The sequence below is a fragment of the Pungitius pungitius genome, chromosome 7 (assembly GCF_949316345.1).
Source record: "Pungitius pungitius chromosome 7, fPunPun2.1, whole genome shotgun sequence".
NCBI classification, from domain to species: domain Eukaryota; kingdom Metazoa; phylum Chordata; class Actinopteri; order Perciformes; family Gasterosteidae; genus Pungitius; species Pungitius pungitius.
The window spans coordinates 2,500,494-2,520,877 of record NC_084906.1 but is presented as its reverse complement, the minus strand read 5'-3'; the positions used below and the strand labels follow the sequence as shown (position 1 = coordinate 2,520,877).

The 20,384-nt window shown below is 41.8% G+C and overlaps 1 protein-coding gene and 1 long non-coding RNA gene across 2 annotated transcripts in view; both read left to right on the top strand.

The window, feature by feature from the left end:
* The window catches only part of LOC119216407 (ephrin type-B receptor 1-like), a 60,080-nt gene extending 40,340 nt beyond the window's left edge, over nucleotides 1–19,740 (top strand). The window contains exons 11-20 of the mRNA XM_037469205.2: nucleotides 8,580–8,685; nucleotides 9,230–9,291; nucleotides 9,375–9,572; nucleotides 12,337–12,584; nucleotides 14,003–14,070; nucleotides 14,929–15,076; nucleotides 15,341–15,490; nucleotides 18,488–18,693; nucleotides 18,782–18,943; nucleotides 19,611–19,740. Coding sequence (XP_037325102.2) covers nucleotides 8,580–8,685; nucleotides 9,230–9,291; nucleotides 9,375–9,572; nucleotides 12,337–12,584; nucleotides 14,003–14,070; nucleotides 14,929–15,076; nucleotides 15,341–15,490; nucleotides 18,488–18,693; nucleotides 18,782–18,943; nucleotides 19,611–19,722 — 1,460 coding nt within the window. The 3' untranslated portion in view covers nucleotides 19,723–19,740. The remainder of the gene's footprint in view (nucleotides 1–8,579; nucleotides 8,686–9,229; nucleotides 9,292–9,374; nucleotides 9,573–12,336; nucleotides 12,585–14,002; nucleotides 14,071–14,928; nucleotides 15,077–15,340; nucleotides 15,491–18,487; nucleotides 18,694–18,781; nucleotides 18,944–19,610) is intronic.
* LOC134132159 (uncharacterized) lies at nucleotides 644–6,027 on the top strand. The gene is made up of 3 exons (XR_009956685.1): nucleotides 644–4,061; nucleotides 4,317–4,368; nucleotides 5,985–6,027. It is a non-coding gene; the product is annotated as an uncharacterized LOC134132159 (long non-coding RNA).
* Nucleotides 19,741–20,384: the final 644 nt, after the last annotated feature.

Sequence of the window (20,384 nt, the reverse complement as noted above, 5' to 3'; positions counted from 1 at the left end):
GCTCAATAACAACACCGAAGGAACAACGTCTCGACCCCGGTTTAAGTCTCCAGCAGACGAGGAGTAGCCTCGTTAGCAGTTTAGCTAGCTAGCACTTATCGCTCTCCCATGTTTGAAATATCTAACCGTCCTGCCTCCACATACGGTTATGTCCCAGGTGTGGTCGTGAAAAGCAAGTTCCATTTTTATGTATGCATCAATGCATTCCAACTAATGAGGCTTGCTAGCTACCCTTAGTTAACGGTTCACAGACTGCTGTCAGTGAGAAATGTTTCATCTCCTATAGGGTTGGATACCGAGAACCGGTACTAATATAGCACCGGTTCCTACGCGGTACCTACCGTACTGAAATGCAACGCAGATTTCGGTGCTTAGTTTCGGTTCCTGAGCCGATTGAAAAAATGTATTTACACACTCTGATGACACCGTCCTCTCAGCAGCAAACGATAGCCTACCGTGTGGCAAGCTAGCCATCACCCTTCTATTCTATTTATTTAAGTCAGTATTTCCCTCCCTCTTTCAGCACGCGGCACTATCGCCCAGACGGATGCAGGCACACTATTGCGCGCACACACAGACACGTGCGCATATACAGGAGAGCTGCGCTCTCCAGCGGACACAGAGTGTGAAATCCGCAACTACTGCACCCCTCCCGTCGGACAGCCCCCCACTGAAGTATTAAACAGAGGGTGTAACGACGTTCCTTCGGTGCTGTTCGCCATTAAGCCACATTGAGCTGCAGACACGTGACTCCATTTCTTCACGCAAATGACGGCAGATCGTTTGATTCTTTTCGTCTTTATTTTACACAGCATAGCGTTAACTAAACATAGAAATAATAATAAATTCTATCACATGGTGGATAAACAATATGCTCTTTTGCTTAATCAGAAATAATTTTAAATGCACCGGTTTAGCACCGAAAAAACCCCCGATACCAATCCCTACTCTCCTCAAAGGTTACTGACATCTTGTGGTTAACAGCCAATCGTGTATTTGGATAAAATACAATTAGTTGAGACTGTAGTTGATTGAGGGTTTCAAGGTTTAAATTAGTTTTGTTTTTACAGAAGCATGGCGTAATCATCTCAATAAACGAGAGCCAACTTTGGTTGCTGTGAATCTGATCTAGAAGACAGCGTTCTGCAAAATAGTCAAGCTGTTTGACATCTCTTAACACGAGAAACGATAAAAGAAATAAAAAGAAAATTGAATGAGTCTGATTAATGTTTTCTGTTTTGATTCAAAGAATCTAAGAAAAACCCTTTAGATTTGTAAACTACTGCCTAATAGTCTCATTACTGCCATTTTATGGCAATTACATATACATCCAAATGTAGTCCAAATAAGTATATTTAATCGTTTTAACAAAGGTATTATGTTATTTCACTAGTTTAATGAAAAAATGCCGCCAATTTTTTGATAAAACAACCCTGCTTTTCAGTTAGTGGGGGCAAGTGCGTAACAATGCATTCTTTAGGAAATATTGAGAAAATACCAATCTAACCCCCCCAATATACATGGTTACGCCCTTGAATGGGGCCTAAATATTATGTGAATTTCCTACCCTGCTATGGCATGACATATTATGCAGCACGATAAAGTGTCATTAATGTCTACATTGAATCAACGGTGCTAGAATATTTGGTGTTTGGTTGTCCTCCCCCAAAGCCCATATATATGGATAACTTGCCAACGATATAAACTATTTGACAAAAGTATATAGATAACACTGCAATAAGTAAGACAAATCTTTCGATATGAGACAGGCTGTCTCAGTTGAGTTGGGGTCTGATAGGCGCAGATACGAAGACAATTGGTTGAAGTTGTCAACATCAAAGGGGGCTGACTTTGGCAGTCTAGAAAGCTTTTGGAATACACCCTGAAACCAGAGATGGGGATGGTGAGAAGAAATTCAGTCTGAAGAAGAGTAAATGGGATTGGGTCAAGGGTGTATGTGGTGAGGCAGTTAGAGTACATACTGAAACCTCTTGTGAAGCCACATAAGGCCTCCTGATGGTATCAGCCCCAGGGTGCTGAAGACCTGCGCCATCCAGCTGTCTAAAGCCCACCAACATCTCCTTATTCTGAACCTAAAGCAGCAGGCAGTCCCGATGCTGTAGGAGACACCGTGGCCTCAATGACCACTGACTAGTTGCCCTCACATCCCATGTGATGAAGGTGCTGGAGAGGCTGCTCTTGACCCACCTTCAAGCCCAGATAAAATCATCACCGGGCCCTCTGCAATTTGCATTGCCTTATGTGGGAGTGGATGACGCCATCATCTACCTGCTGCCACGAGCCCAGTCGCACCTGGATGGTGGCTCTATCCCTTTCTTTGACTTCTCCAATCAGTGATTCTGGCGCTTCACAGTTCTGTGTACCTTGTACACAACTCACTTCAGTTAGGGCAGCTCCGACCGCTGGGCGCTACATGACTTGTAAAAATAAATGCTGCAGCCTGCCGAAGAGCAACGTCAGTTTTTACGGCATAATGCCGGTATGAACAGTGCGTGAGTTACCGTAAAACCTTGATTAAAGACTACATAGAAGACTGTAAAAATTGTCAGCCCCTCCCCACTCTTTATTCTTAAACCGGAAATATGATCATTAGCGCCTAAAACGTTTTGTGTATTCTTGTGTGAGTACTACACTTTTAAATGCTATTTCCCATTCTAAATTCATAATTTATGTCTGCACATATAAATACTTGTTCTGAATACAAGGGCTTGTAAATGTAGTAGTTGTAGTTTTTATTCTTAAAATATCAATGTTTGTCTACATTTTTAATTGTTCAAAAATGCTTCCAGTTTTATTAGAAATTAAATAAAATACATATTAAAATGTATACTTAATTCTAGTTGAGTAATAACGTCTCAACTTCACCAGGTATTTTATGTAATCCTTCGGTTTTAGTAATTACTATTACCCTTCTACGTTATTAACAAGGCCCAGCAGAACAGGCTGAGCCCCAATGCTCCCTCAAGCTAATGGTGACTGAAGGAGTGGGGGGATGGGCGAGGGTACGGTGGGGACAGTCAATGTCAGGTTTTGTGTTAAGAACCTTAAGTTTCGTTTCTTTACACAAAACCGAACTGTTACCATCCACGTGGGGTCCTCGGTCTGGCCACGCCCCCACCAAGCACCTGCTACCGTCCATTTCCCTCAGACTGCCGAGGAGCAGACAACGTGACGGTGCTGGCTGCAGAAGCTGGATAGAAATGGTGAGTTTTTAATTATTGGACTAGCTTCTAATGTAAAACAGTGCTTTTTACGTTTACTTTGATACTATTAATATATGTACTGCCATATAAAATGAGCTGTTGCAATGTGCTAAACTCAACTTAGATGGGAAGCTAATGTTAGCTAACAATAAGCAAGCATGTGCAACTAGCACCACAAATAGTGCTGTTAAGTTTACTTTGATACTATTTTCATATGTACTGCCATATAAAATGAGCTGTTGCAATGTGTTAAACTCAACTTAAATGGACAGCTAATGTTAGCTAACAATAAGCAAGCATGTGCAAGCAGCAGCATGTGCACGCGTTGTGAAATAGAATGCTGGACAGCTAATTAGTTATTTATTATATACTATATAAATATATTCATGTTTTATCAATATCTTTTCACACAGAATGTGAATATTATGCTCAACAAAGGGAGTGTAATACTTAATCTGCGTTAAGACCTGGATTATAACTAATTTCCCTTTAACCATTTTAAGTATCCTTACGGTGGCTTTTGGGCCTATAACACTTAATAAGCAGTTTTCCATTTGCCCAAAGAGTGATTGTAATATCTACCCATGTATAAATAGGCATTTTAATTCAGATTGTCATAGGTATTGAGATAGATAATATAATGTTTGTCGTTAAGAACAGAAGTAGATGTTGTTACTATAATGCATTCCATAACAGATAAACTTAATTCATTTCAGTAAAAAAAAAAAAAGAGTACTGTAATGAGTTGGATGTATAGCTTTGGCTGAATGTGTCCCTTGTGCTTTTAGGAGGATGGAGCATGTTTGCCATCCAGTAGTGACAGCTCGAAGTGCACAGGTGAGAGAGGGGAGACAAAAGGAGATGATTGTACATTGGTGTTTGTAGAAAGTCAAAGGAATATTACACTAAACTAGGGTTCTATAGATCTTTTTTTTAATCCCAAATTGATCATGATGTTAAGGTTTAGGTCATATAACAAGTATATGGGGATTTCAAATGCAAAATACATACATTCTTTTTTAATGTCTCATTTTGAAGGTATTTGTTCATCATACACCATAATAACATTTCCATCCGCTTACATATTTGCAGATGCTGATGTCGGAGAAATGAAGGAGCCTTTGACCGTGAACATACTAACCAGGTAGGCTATGTCATCTTAAGGTTCTTAAATGGCTGTTAACCTGCTTGACTGTGCACATAGAAAAGAAATGTCACAATGAATACAATGCTAGAGTAATTAATTTCTACAGGTAGTTTATAACATATATTTGACTTCAATTTTACCATAGTGTTTCCCACCAATTTAGATTCTATTAAATACAATATTCACTGGGTTGATAGCAGATCAAGCATTAATAGACGAGTTAGGTACTTAATATTTAAGCAATAAGGTACGAAACACTAAGAAAGTACTGCCTCAAGTACCTTATTGCCTTTATAACGCGGTTACCAGCGAAATTATAAATGGTAAGTAAATAGCTGCCTTTCAGCACTAAATAGTGGTAGCCACCAAACGTTGTGTATCTCATTTCATGAGTCTCGAGCACACGTGTCCAACTCGAGGCCTGCAACGTCAGTTTATGTGGCCCATGAGTGCCCAATTCACATATGTTAAACTCGCGGTCCAAATCTGGCCTGTCGTGGCGCCCGACTGCCCGTCCGGCGCGGCCTGCCGCCGGAGTGTGCTCAGCCCGCCGAGTAACAACCGCGCTGTCACTGAACAGTCGGCCGTATCGGCCCTCCCCCTCCCGTGCGCAGTGATATGTAACGCTTGGGTCAATGTGAACAGCAACTGTAAATTATCACTTATTATAATACGGATATATCATAGCGGCTTTCCTTGTGTTCTCTGCATCGCAAAACTGTTAAACAATGTACAGTATGAGCAACAGTGTGAGACCGTCAATGCTCGGCTGCGGCGTGATGTGTCCACCATTTGCGGATCTCGAAGGTCTTCCTGTAGATTAATGATTGCTTGTCGGCAGCATCGATAGCGCTCGTACAGGAAGTGATGTCATAACAGATCTTTGATTTCGGAGAACTCTCCCTGTAAAATGTAAATCTAAATAATATCGCTCTTTCATTAATGAGGAAGACAGCTTCCTTTTTTCCAGAGCAGTGGCAAGCTTGTGTTGCTATGGTTATTTTGCCAAAGGTTGGTATTTAGCATGAAACAAAGATGAAAGAAAGTACTGCAGGACAAGAATCATAAATACATTTAAAAAAATGATGAGTTAAAGGCTATCCCCAATGTCCAAAGATGTGTGTAATTTGACTTTTTATTTAATCAGGTAAAATTAGTTAAGAATCAATTATCATTTACAATGAGGACCTGGCCCAGAGGCATTAGGAATGGTGCCTACGGTGTACTATGGGTAAATGTAACCCATTGATTGAATTGTATTAAATTAAAATATGAGGTATAAGAGATGCCTTTTGTTTACAGACAGCTGGTTGGTGAAAAAGATATTCACTGCTGCCACATGAAGCCAAATGTAATAGTTTAAGTAAATGTGAGGATTATAGAAATTTCTAAAATAGTAATACAATATTTATCTTTTAAAGAAAACACACAGTTCAGTGACAAGTGACTAATTTTCATGCATTTTACCTTGCCTGTACGTTTATTTACAATCACATTCCCTAATTGAGTTTTTTTTAAATATCAGGTGTGTTCATTCTGTGGGCGCCAAAACTATTTCATTGCATTAATGAATACATTTAAAGTCTCTTATTCTAAATTTTGCTTGTTTTAAGGTAGTTCCGATGAAAAGATGCTGCTGGCTGGAGAGGTCTGGTGAATCCCACACAAAAAAGGTAATCTCTTCCAAGTTTTTCCAGGTTTTCACCTAACATATCTATTAGGGCTGTCAACAAATATTCTATATTAAAAAATATATACGAATAGTTGTTAAAAACAGATATTCAAATGTGAAAATGAATAATACAGCAGCGGCACAATTGTCTGCTTTGCGGGTTGCACGCTACTGTACTGACTTCATATTGCATTTAATAAAATAGACTAGAAGTTACAACAGCTTCATGCACTGGGCCCTGTTCCTCGTACGTGGTTAGCTGGATAATTTTCAGGATGAGATGACGTAGATCAGGCTTTGCGGTTCCCCGAAGCAGGTTTGGATAAATCACCATAGCAACACATCAAAAATCCTGCACTTAACGTTAACTGCCATAAGTACATGGTCCATTTAATTTTGTATAGCACAGTATCGCAAATATGCCTCAGAGGGCTTGACAGTCTACACGTGTGGCATCCTCTTTCCAGAAAGCCTCACATCGGCACAGGAAAAACCCCACAAACAATGAAAAATCTGAAAAAAAGACACCTTTAGAGATGGAGGAGGCTTCTCCCCCGGGATAAACATCCTGCGATGACGTATAGAATGAACAACGTAAAAGATGTGCATTATGTTCAATTCATCCAACAGAAATGATTGAAATACACATTATCTCCTCGTATGCGTTCATCATCATCTCCTGCTCGTGAGCGGAGAAAAAAGACGCACCTCTTTTAAGTTTATTTGTTGTTGTACTGTTAAAAATCCTTGTTTTGGCCTTTCGCTTTCTTACGTATGACGCGCACATGCGATTATCCTGATGTCTGACATTTGGTTCAAACTAACGAGACAGTTTGAGCGCGGATCCACCTTTGGGGAACCGAGTCCCTGATGATTGACTTAGTTGAATCACGTACGAGTAAAAAGGGCCCTAGTTTGATCATTTGCCATTTCATGCCAAGGAAATGTTCCATGTTAACACAGCACAGCTCGCTCGGAGCATTCAATGTTTGTAACTAGCAACTTCAAGCGAATATTAGAACATCATTTTTGAGAATATATATGCTAGTCTTTCTTGTCTTACTGGAATCTTTACTACAAATACTTCACTTTACTGCAACTATAGGTTGTCATACTGTGTGTAGTGGTACAGTCAAGACCTATTGTCATTATAGCCTCAGTAGTTGCTGTTTAACAGCATTACATTTTTGTCTCATTTTATTCAAGGTCACCACAAACAAAGAAGAAGTGGACCAAAGAGGAAATCGAAGCTGTTGAAAGGACCTTAATGGACTACATCAATGGTGGTCAGTGGTCAGAAATTCATCACAACATCGTCACTGGCCGATCAAGGGATGAGTTGTCAAAATATATATTAAAAACTGAATTTAAAAGAATTAAAAAAAAGGTAAGCCGCATTTTCATCAGATGGAAGATTAAATTCCTGGTGGACTGCCAGCACGTTTACAGACATTGTTTACAGTAGTCTTATTGCTCTCTGTTATTGTTATATTTATATAATATTTGAAAGTTGAAATGTTGTGCACTGCAGTTGTGTGTGTATATACATACATATATATATATATATATATGTGTATATACATACACATATATATATATATATATATATATATATATATATATATATATATATATATATATATATATACACACATTCCCCTCCATGATGCTTTAAACTGCATAGTTTAAAAAAAATAAAGATGCAATATATCAAACAATATTATAGAGTGGGGTTTAATATTCATAGATAATGAGTCATTATACAATGATAATGAGTCATTATACAATTATAACATTCAATGGTGTATATATTCAGCATGAATTGACAAAATATGTATTAAATGCCTTAGAGTTTCTAAAAAGTACCCTTTATTGAGTACCTTACCTTGTTTGAGACACATTTTGAACACTGCCCCCTGGTGTGATTTTGTATTATGACATAATTGGACGGTCCCCACCGGAATAGAGAAACCAGAAAAATATTCAACTCTATAAATTTGAGAAATTTTGAGATTTAAGATGATATTGGGGTTTGAAAAAAATTAAGGAAAATGATTTGATTGAAAGTATGTCATTATTCTGTTAAAAAAAATGAGGTCCCCACGCTTCACCTCTGTGCATAAGTCCCCACCGGCATAGAAGAACCCGTCTGTGTGTGTGTGTGTGTGTGTGTGTGTGTGTGTGTGTGTGTGTGTGTGTGTTTGTGTGTGTGTAAGGGGTTTTACGGTGGGGGATTAAATAGAGTGCAGGACGGAGAGAGGAGGAATCAAAAATGTGAAAACCTGGCGGTGAAGTATTCAAATCCCGCCCCACTTTGCATGTGGATGAATTACTGTGTAAAAATGAGCCATGTTATTGGTAATGAACGTGTGTTAGAGTGAGAGAAACTGTGCACATATTTTTTACGTTCCAGAAATCCAGAGTTGTGTTTATGTAAGAGACCCTGAAAAATACAAACATAACACTTTTTATTTTTAAATGCGTGTGGTTGGTTGTGTGTGTGTGTGTGTGTGTGTGTGTGTGTGTGTTTCCACAGATGAGTATAAGTCAGAGCTGGGGCAGCAGCTCTCCCTGATCGCAGGCTCTTTAGTGGGTGGAGTTTGCATCGTCTCCTTGGTGGCCATTGCCATCATCTGCACCAGGTAACGCGGAGACGCACCTGCACACGGATAGACACGCGTTACAAATAAGGAGGGAAATGTGGCCATTTGCTGTTTAGACGCAACAACCCAACGGCGTGTTTCGCACAGCAGACGTTTCCATTGTCACGGAGGAAAAGCACAGGTGTTACTAGCAGCATTATCAGTGGCTCCTTTCAATTCAACCTTCATAATCCGCCCTCAGTGTGACAGTGTGCACAACACTAGATCCAAGAAGGAAGCAGCTTATGTGGAATTCACTCCTTCAATCGTTCATTTTGGGAAAATTTGTATTCCTTAAGAGTTTTTAGCTCCGTAACGACGCCGCCTTTAAATGACCATCTGTTATCACGTGAAGTTACATACTATAGTAAACAGTTCATAACTGAGCCTTCCCCATGAGAACGGAGTAAGTGTACCTCGGGTGCACAACATGAATCATTGCCATTGTTATTTATGTCTCAGTAGGCCTACGTGACCTCGTGACCGACCAGATATAGCACAACCTGTTAGCATTCCTAACATGTCTACCTGCTTGCCTCTGCAGGAGAAGGCAGTGTAAGGAGAGCGTGTACGCTGACAAGCTGCAGCAGTACAACGCAGGAGGAGGTCTGACCTGCACTGGAACCTTGAAATACACCTAACTTCTCAAACGGCGTTCGTATTGACTCTTTGTGCCTTTCGTCCTCCAGAGGTGACTCTGAGGCCTGACATGTTCAGTGGCACCACCCCCACGGTGACCTTTCCCACCCTGTCTGAGGGTCACAATTCACCGGGGGTCAAGATCTACATCGACCCCTTCACCTACGAGGACCCCAACGAGGCTGTTCGGGAATTTGCCAAGGAAATCGACCCCTCCTGTGTCAAAATAGAGGAAGTCTTTGGATCAGGTAGAGATCTCCTCATGCTTGGGGCCTTTGACCTTTGCCCTTCCCTTCTCTCTCATGTTGATTAAATATTAACGCAACACTTATCTAAATTCAAATACTCCAGTTTGTGTCCATCATTACTTTAAGTTCATTTGAAGAAGCGCTTTTGTTCAAGAATTAGGTTAAAAAAAATAGGATTTACGATTCAAGTTTATAAATACTGCTTTAATGAGATATTTAAGTAAAAGAGGACCCTGGTTTTCTTCTAATGAAACCCACTGGCACATGAAATAGCAGATTGTCTACAGTAAATTAATCAATTCATTCCACCGTGCCAGCAATTTGTGTCAATGAAAAGATCTGAAAACAGGCAATGTCAGTTTATTATTTTGCTTTATTTTTTGCCTTTGAAGTCAGGAGAACTGTTTTATTCATGCTGAAAACTTTCAGAAGAATAAATTAAAACTGCTTTCGCACATTCTCTTTGGCTATCTGATCTAAACTGTAAAAATGCGGTGTGAAGTTTGTAGATATATAAGCGAAACGTCCCAGAGCCTCCTTTGGGGGGGGGGGACCGAGTTATAGCTTTCAAATGAGCTAATAAGGGACTAAATATATAGAGGTATTTTAGTTACTAAGATGAGAAGTGAAATACCTTCTTTTATTATTATGAAGTACTGTGTATCTAATGTAGGAATAATATGTCTGTCAGGAATATAAAATACAAGATTAAAGCCTTGATGCTTGGATGATTGTAAAATGTGAAGCTAAAGTGGGTGCTGCATTAGGAGCTCGTCTTGTGGAGTTCTTTTATTCAAATCAAACTCGCTCTTTTAATTTTATACGTCACATCTTCATGAGTAAATTAGAATTCATTCAATCAATTGAGAGGATCTTCTACCGGGTTACGAAACAGTGCCAATTAAATACTGACGCGCTATATAACCTTAGTAGATGTGACCATCAGCAAGAAGAAGACTATTTTTATAGAGTTCTAACTTCTTAATGTGATCGGCGCAACCGGGTCGGATCTCCAGCCCTCAGATCAACAGCCCTCTCAATCTCAACCTCTCAATCCACAATCGATGGAGGAATGTTTTTTGTTGTCATCGTCCCGTTAAATCCGTTAAACTTTTTTTTTTTTTGGGGGGGATCAAAACCAATCAAACACGAATGGCGATGGAGCTCTGGGTGGTAAAGGTCACGAACCAGAATCAGACCCTCACTGCTGTGAGTATGTGCCTTCGGGCTTTTGGCCCGTTAAGCCGCTCCTGAGAGGCTTCCCGTAATCCCTTCCCGTTTCTCGCTTTATTTCTCCCAGTGGAAGGTTGCTCACCTCAGCCAGAGGTGACAGAGGAGGGATGAAAACAACGGGGCAGGGGGAAGAAAAATATCAACTTTTGAATTTCTGCTCTTGGGCTGAAGGCTAGAAAGTAAAAATAAAACCCCCCCCACTTCTCATTTTCCCTCGCTCCAACTTTTATGCTTCCTCTCATTCTCATAACTCTGCCCCTGTGGAGTTTAAGAGTTAGTTTGCGTATAGAGAAATGCTAAAACATAGAAGCAAAGGGATAAAAAAAAAAGCAGAAAAACAGATTGGAGAGGAAAGATAAAAGGGGGAAGGCACCCTGAGGAGAAGATGAAAATATCTCACCTCACCTCCTCTCTCTCTCTCTCTCTGTGAAAACACTCCTCTCTTGTTCTCTTTCCTTATTACCGTCACTTGTAAATGTCTCTCATAAAAAGCATTTCAAGCCCTAAAACCCTTTACAAAAGAAACCACCAATAACATTTCCCCTGACAGGCCAGTTAATTCACTTGCGCAGTATTTAGAAGTGCAGTAGATGGTTTTAGAATAAAACCGTAACTAATTAGTGTAATGCTCCATCTTCCCCATGACCTGCTTTAGAAGGAAAGAGGAATAGAGACCTGATCTCGCCTCTCTTTTCTCCATCCACACTTCTGTCCCTTTTCTCCCTTACTATCAATACTGTCTCATTTCCACGCTTTTCATTCCTTCATACTCCGTCCCTCCTTCCCTTCCATTCTCATCCTTTCTTTTCCCTCCACCCATCTCCACTTCTGCTGGTTTACACCGGTGACAATGGAGCGATTTTAATGAGCGGGTGAGACGTGGAGCAGAGATCACAGCGGCGAGACAGGACGACATCGCTTGTCAGCCGATTCCCATCACTCATGTATAATTCACCCATGGTTTATATCTCTGAGATGATCTTATTTTGAAGTGATATTCAATTTTCACGTCCCCCCCCCCCCGGAGCAGCATATTGCTGCATTTGTTGTGACAAAAGGTATCGGCGTCTCCGGCACTGTAGGAAATTGTCTGTACAATTGAACAAGTTCAAGGCAAACCTTTGGACTTGTTGTTTTAGTTAATCTGCCCGAAATATATCTTTCATTCCAATTGGCAGCTGGAGATTTGAAACCTTATAACTGAAATCTCAAAACTAAACTCTAATCAGCGAGAATACAGGAAGGAACTTAAGGTGTGGTGTGAGGGAGCCAAGTCATTGCATTGATAATGGTCCCTTTTTATCTTGTTTGGTATTTTAAATGGTATTAAAATGCAATTATTTATTCTTCCCCCCTCCTATTCAATACTGTTTTATGTAAACACTTTACTTGTGTAAAAACCTCCAGCCCCAATAGTGCTCATGTAAGTTCCTGTTGAGTCACAGGCTGCTTCTGAAGAATGTAAACTCTAATTCTTCAATTCAACTTTAACGCTTTAATGTCCGCCTCGTGATGGTTTCTCCTTCTACAGGGGAGTTTGGGGAGGTGTACAGAGGTCGCCTGAAGCCCGTTGGGAAAAAAGAAATCCTTGTGGCCATCAAGACCCTGAAGGTCGGTTACTCCGAGAGGCAGAGGAGGGACTTCCTGTCCGAGGCGTCAATCATGGGCCAGTTTGACCAACCGAACATCATCAGACTGGAGGGCGTCGTCACCAAGAGCAGGCCCACCATGATTATCACAGAGTTCATGGAGAACGGAGCGCTTGACTCGTTCCTCAGGGTAAATAACTTTTTAAACAACATTTCAACAGTATTCTGTTGAACTTTATTACATTTTACCGTCACTTTGTCAAGTCGCCCCGATGCTCGAGTAAGTGAAGGAGTATCCACTCTACTGCTACAGGGACAACATCCAACATAGTTTCATTTCTCAACCCAATGTCTACATCCTCAGATGAGATCAGTTTGTAAATTTATAAAACAGCCCTTTGACTGTTTACAATGTGAAGCCTTTTAAGCAGTTTGACATAACACTAGGTCGAACCGGTTAATTGTACAGAGGCAGTATTGCTGATTACTTTGCCAACACTGTCTATTTACACACTTTTTTTTTTAGTCCAAAATTGTTCACGTGACTGGATGCCCATACGGCTCTACGGGTAGAAAGAGGGTTTTTCCAAGAATGGGACTCAAAGGCAGAAGCGACTTCCTGCTCTTCTTTCCCTCCTCACCCTGCGAGGGTGTCCGTCAGTGGGTCTGTTCGTCTCTTTGATCCCGCCCCCTTTTCCAGGTGCCTCTAAAGACAGAGAGAGAAACTCTTTGATGTTCGGTTCGCACAGCGTGACCGCTTTTGACACGGAAATCCTCCGCTGGCTCATGCACACACACACACACACACACACACACACACACACACACACACACATCGATCTCAGTGGTATTGCTGTCCTTGCGTGACCATCTTGCAGACACATGACCCAGAGGATCAATGACTGTGTGTGTGTGTGTGTGTGTGTGTGTGTGTGTGTGTGTGTGTGTGTGTGTGTGTGTGTGTGTGTGTGTGTGTGTGTGTGTGTGTGTGTGTGTGTGTGTGTGTGTGTGTGTGTGTGTGTGTGTGTGTGTGTGTGTGTGTGTGTGGTTGTGCACCGAAAAAAAGGTTTTGCCTGCAGAGGATTAGGCTAGAATAGCATCCAAGGCAAGGTTTGATGCACAAAGTGAATTAAATGGGTGCACACACCTGCCACTGGAAATGTGTCAGCAGAGATGTTTTTAAGAGACTTTCTGGCCCAAAAGTCTAAACTACATTATATGATTACCCTAACGAAACACCAACTCAATCTTGGTATTCATTGTGAGACATTTCTCATACAATTAGTAACAAATCAACATTTCACGGTTGACAGGCCCCCGACTCACAATTATCTTGCAAGGAGATTTCTAATATTGAAACTGCTATTTGGGACTAATCATAAAATAAGAGAACGTTAACACCCTCTAATCCCTTCCTCGTGGCAGCGGGCAGCGAGGTGGAAGCTAATTTGCCGTCTGATAAAAAGTTGTCACTTTAGAAAAGTAGAACATCTCCCTCCAGTTTTTTTAAATTCGAAATTGTAGTTTCAGACACTTTTAAGCATACTGAAGTCCTACTGATGATAGAAAAGTGGTATATTAAATCAATAAAAGTTCATGGTTTTTCAGCAAAATGATGGGCAGTTTCCAGTGATCCAACTCGTTGGCATGCTGAGGGGCATTGCCTCTGGAATGAGGTACACACACACACACACACACACACACACACACACACATTAACACTCTCCTGCTACAGAAATCCCTTTATATTATTAAGATTGTTTTATTTTTTCAAATACAATGCTACCAAAATGAATTCAATTCACTTTGTAAAGCCAAAATCTAACCGAATTAGTTATGAGGCAGTGGTCCCATAAAACGGGGTTCTGAGTAAGGACTATTAGATGTATGCCAGAACAAGTTTGAGGTTCCAACAATGAATGGGTTTCTGTACAGAACCCAATAAAGTCTAGTAATGAGATAGACACAGTAATATCATTATTAACATCCACATGAATCACCTACAATAATTACTTTATCTGTTTGAACACTTAATCAGAACTCAATACAGACCTGTGGCGCCGTACACTAACAAATTAAATGGTTTTCAACAATTAAGACTTTCAAAGTAGCTATGATTTAATTTAGGCTTAGGGTTCATAAATATACTTGATATTAATATTTCAAGTATTGAATATTGTCTGGTATATTGGCAGGAATCACCTGTTTCCAACACACACACACACACAAACATATGTCCATTCATTAATTGAAGTGTACCACAAATTATTGGCTTAACACCTATAAACACTGCTCACATACACACAAACAAAGGCACAATCTTACACGCTCAATAGATCCTATCTGTGTTTTACGGCGTGATACCACCCAAAAGTGTACATGTAGACAGACATTCAATCCTATCCCTTTATCACCCCTTCAAGGGGGCTTGAAGTGATGACTCTTGTTTTTGTCGACCTGGTAGCGTGTGACGGATGAAAAAAAAAAAACATCGGATAACTGTCCAAACAATGACCCCTGTTTTAATGTCACAGGTACCTCGCGGAAATGAGTTATGTTCACCGGGACCTGGCCGCTCGGAACATCCTGGTCAACAGTAACCTGGTGTGCAAGGTGTCTGATTTTGGATTATCCCGATATCTGGAGGAAGACACCTCGGACCCCACCTACACCAGCTCCCTGGTGAGGACCCACGTGGGAACTTGCTCGAAATGCTCCTGCATGACAAATCCCTTCTCGTTCGGGTGTTCATTTTGTCCATTTGACCATTACACACTAAAACAAGACGGAATTAGTTCCTACATATTACATGTAATGGTCTCTCGGGAGGCACTAACAGATCAGGGCCGCGTGATGCACGCGCAAGGGTCCACATCCAGGGTGGTGGTTAACAGCTGTTTCCGATTTGCTTTATTTCCATCATCTATCTTCCCCTCTTTCTCTCAGGGAGGCAAAATCCCCGTGAGGTGGACGGCTCCGGAGGCCATCGCCTACAGGAAGTTTACGTCGGCTTCAGATGTCTGGAGTTATGGGATCGTGACCTGGGAGGTGATGTCGTTCGGGGAGAGGCCTTACTGGGACATGAGCAACCAAGATGTGAGTCACACACACAGAGAGAGAGAGAATTGAGTCAGAAAGTGAAATTCATCTGAACAGAGCTATGTTCTTAAAGGCTGGTGACATGTAAGGTTTGTGTTTTATCTTACAAATGTGTGAGAAATGTGTAACTCCGTTTCCTTCATAACTTTATTAATAATAACATATAAAATAGAGTATCTTTTTACAGGAGAACCATCTGAAATTTGTATTTCTCTGACCCAAAATCGTATCTGCCGCTCCATTTACGAGACTTTGCCTCGGTTTCTTCGGTTCTCTTTGATTTTTTTGATTTTTATAACTGAATAGGGTTGTTTACGCGTACCCTCGTGTTGCCGTTCCAGAGTGTGCGGTAGGTACGGGGGGGGGTGGGCGTACATGTTTGTTTGTTTCGACCGTCTCTCACAGCAGGGTGTCTGAAGTTCTTGGAAAACGAGGGCATCAGTTTGAGTGTCACAGAAACGTTTGTTTCCCGGAACATCAGAGCTGAAGGATTTGTTTTTCCAGCTGGTCTTTTCTCCAGTGAATATCTCATTTTGTGACAACTTCATTCCAATTACCTTCACAGTATGATCAATTTACTGCAGCATTTGAATACTTTTTTCCCGTTCCTTTTAGTTGCGTCAATGATGTTATTAAGTGCTTTGAGGTTTAATTAATCCATCTGCTGTTTAGGCTTGAAATGATTGGCATTTCGTTTATCTCCAAATGTCATAAAAAAAACCCTCTCATCCGCGCTTTAGGCTGAGCATTAAATTTGACTGCTTAGACCTAAAAGGGATACCCGCACAGTACATTAAAAAGGAGGTTTTCGTAAGATCAGAATGCTAAAAATAAAAAATGTCAGCTATTCCCCAGAAGAAATGTGACACTCGGATCCGAGTTAGTTTTGGCACTAAACCCCAATTCAAAGCACCGAAGCTCTAAATCTCAATTCTTGCTTTCTGAAACTACATTTCTTTTGACGCAGACGAGGCAGAAGTATTTACAAGCCTACAGTTTCTCTTCCGTTCAAACTTGGTGTTTGGAGAAATGGCTGAATGCCTTTTACCTTTCGCAGGAGGTGAGATCTTTAGAAAGACAGCTGCTGTCCAGCCGTGTTTCCCTGATTCAGACCTCATTAACCTGGACTATATAAGTGTTCTTTTTTAGCTCCCCCCAGATTGATGAGGAGGTAAATAAATGTAAAACACATAAATCATTCCCCTCCCTTTTTGATATCCGAACAACCCTTTCCCCGCATTAACCCCCCCCCCCCCCCTCGTCTCTCCTCACCTTTCATTCACCTACGGTCCCTCCTCCGGAATAGAAGCGGCCTATGCAGCAGCAATGACAGAGCGTCGCTCTAATGACAGGGACATCTTTTTAATGGCACACACAGTGTATAATGATGGAGAAAGTGTGTGTTACCGCTAGAACTAACGAGGGTCTGCTGCGGTATTAACTATGCATGAACCTCACATCCTGAACCCACACACGCACACACACTAACACATTCAGCTGAACCCCACACATGCAGGAAGACATGAATCAAGGCACACACACACACGCAGGATTTCAAAGAATGGTGAAGTCGTCATTCGAAGCCACCCACAGGTGCTGTGTTCGACATGAATTAATCATAAAAAGAAACCTGTGATGTTTTACTACACTCGCTGCTATTTTGATTGACAGCGGTGCTTAGAGAGAATTTGCGCGGCACAAAGCCTGAGAAGTGTGTCGGGGTCAAGTAGAGTTCAGTCAGCGAGCAGACAAATCCCCCTGCGCTGCCTCCGCACTCTGTCAGCGTGCTGCGAGGTCGGCTTACACCGACGCGGCCCACCAGCGCCAAATTTACGGGGAGTGTTATTTCAAGGAATTTGATGGCACATCTGCTTTGTTAAAGGCAGAATGACGTCTTTAAAAATGTATCAAAGGCACCGAGGCTGAAGGCACAGAAGCAAAATGGAGAGCACGGCTTCAGGTTGGTTTAATGAAGAGTAATGAGCGTGTTTTGCAGGTGATGGAGAAACACACAGGGCACAACCCAGGGAACGCGAGAACACTGAATGCGTGGACCTGGAACTAACTCACCTGAACTTTGCACTATTTGTTGTGACAAAGTGTTTGCAGCGCCTCTTTTTCCTGATGATATCAATCATTTTTCTTAAAGGAAAGTATTTATGGGGCCTAAAAGTGTGGAGGGTTAGAAGAAAAATGAATGACACATTATCCAAATTTCCAAATGATTAAGATCAGCCTAGATTTAAGATAATGATAACAAATATTCTCTTTTCTTTGATTTTTTTTGGGATGGTTTTGAATGCTATGTTTTGGATAATTACATTCCACACTCTACTGCTTCCCTGCAATACAACATTTTTGCCTCCAACTTTTTTCACCGAGCAGCCTTGACAGATCACGCAATCAATATCTGTGTTTTCTCATAATGAAATCCAAAGCGCCTCAGTGTAAAAATACCTCCCTCGACACCAGAGACTGCAGCAGGCATCACTGCTGCTTCGCCACGAATATCTAGAGATGCTCTCTGGTGGAGATTGAATCCTCTAAACTTATCCGACTTTAATTAAAGCTGATCGAGGCAGGAATTCTCTGTAAAAAATACACCTTCCAAAATCACAAAGATGCTGGAACAGAGGTGACTGAACTGCTTTCGGCTAATATGAAGTGACAAATCCAAATCCCGAGAGAGACATTTAACAGCGAAAGAGAAAGTTATTCTAAAAAACGTATTTTGATATCCTCGGCATCACCGACCAGCACCGTGCTGAGTGCAATTAAACTGATGTCTGATCACACAAGTAACACATTTGTTTCAAAAATGTTTCTTTCCTTTTGTATCTTCAATCCCAGATGTTGTTCTGTTTCCAATCGATCTCAAATGCACCTTCAAAAATACTCATCTTTTTCCCCCCTGCAATGACTCCTCCTGCGTCAAGTTGTTCGTCACGAAGGCCTCTGATGACCTGCTCCCCTCCCCCCCTCGCTGTGTCCCAGGTGATAAACGCCATCGAGCAGGACTTCAGGCTCCCGGCTCCCATGGACTGCCCGGTGGTGCTGCACCAGCTGATGCTGGACTGCTGGCAGAAGGACAGGAACGCGCGGCCCAAGTTCCCCGATACCGTCAGCATGTTGGACAAAATGATCCGCAACCCCGCGTCGCTCAAGGCCGGCGCCAACAGCGTCGCCGCCGCCGCCCCGGGGTGAGGGGCAGGCGCGCCCCTTTTTTACATACGGGAGAGGCGCTCGGTGGATTTTTAAAAACGTCCTTGTTTCCCCTACTGTCCGCAGTCCTCCCCATCATCACCCGCTGTTGGACCGCGCGGCTCCCGACTTGAGCAGCGTGAGCTCCGTGGAGGACTGGCTGGCCGCGTTGAAGATGACGCAGTACCGAGACTCCTTCCTGGGCTCGGGCTTCACTTCTTTGCCGCTGGTCACGCAGATGACGGCTGAGTGAGTCGTCCACTCGACCGGCTCCGTGTTCTTTGCACGATCTGTCTCGCTACCTTTTTTTCCGACCGCTCACCTGCCACGTCGGTACCGGTCAGTCAGCTGACCGGCCGGGCCGGCTGCCGCTTCATCTCTCAGACTAACTTTCTTTCATCCTTTTTCTTTTCGTCTTTTTTCTTTTCTTTTCGAGCCACTGACCCTTGGCTTTGTGACACTTGACTGTATTTTAGGTGCGATGAACTTTGATTGTAGTGTACAGTCCGACAGGATAGTGGTTAAAAGAAAATCCCCACAGATAATATATTCAATCATCCAGTAAATTATATTTGACTGAATATTCATTTTCTAATATTTAAATAACAAATAATATTACATTTCCACCCTCCTTTTAATCTCTTAAAACTTTGAGAGGCAATTATGTGAAATACTTTCTGATATTGTAATTTCCTCTCCAGATATTGAACATGGGTTACTATTAGTTACTATTTATCAAGGCCAACATGGTCTTTACGCAGCATGTTCTTGCTGTGCTAATTTAAACCACAGGTACTTTTTTTATTCCAAATTGAGCACTGATGTACTGGGTTTTCCCGAGATTTACTAGTGTCACAGAAACCATTATTGTGACGATGAAGCAATCTCATATTTAACTGTTTCTGTGTAATTGCAGAGATCTTCAGAAGATCGGAGTATCTCTAGCTGGACACCAGAAGAAAATCCTGACCAGCGTTCAGTCGATGAGGCACAACATCGATGACCAGTCTCCCACTGAATCCGTGTAGCCACAGCGGGGGGGGGGGGGGGGGGAAGACAGACAGAGTACGAAATATATATGACAAGTGTCCCCCCCCCAATGCTCAATGCCTCCTGCAAGCGATTCAGTGGGCACCAATTGGTGAGAATGCGAGCGTGATTGGTCGCTGCAAAACAACACGAAGAAAACCAGTATCCGGTCTTACAATCCATCCCTATAAGGTATGAATTCCGCAGAGCAGTTTTCACCATCCCGACTGTTTGATTCGACGGGGCTGGTGGTCATTTAAGGATAAATCACACCAACAAAACGCTACTGTGAAGAAGGGAACTGACTGAACTGAAAGACAAAGTGTTTCCCGAGGCGCGCGGCAGGCTTCGCTGTTTCCTCTGACCTGTTCTGTTGAGCCCGAGTCACGAACATCTGAATCCAGATGAGAGACGGGATAAAAAACGGGGGCTTTGTGAATCCATCTTCATATTGAAGAGTTTGTACATATTTATGATATGGGATGTTTGTTTCCTTGCTTGCTTTCACTTTTGCCAACAACATGGAACAAGTTAATTGCCACTGGAGTATTTTGTGATTTCTCTGTGATTATCTTCCCCCGACTCATCGCCGTAGCCTTCGAGGGCAGACAAAATATATTTAAAACTCCACTAATCCACACAGAGAGCTGGAAAGGCTTGG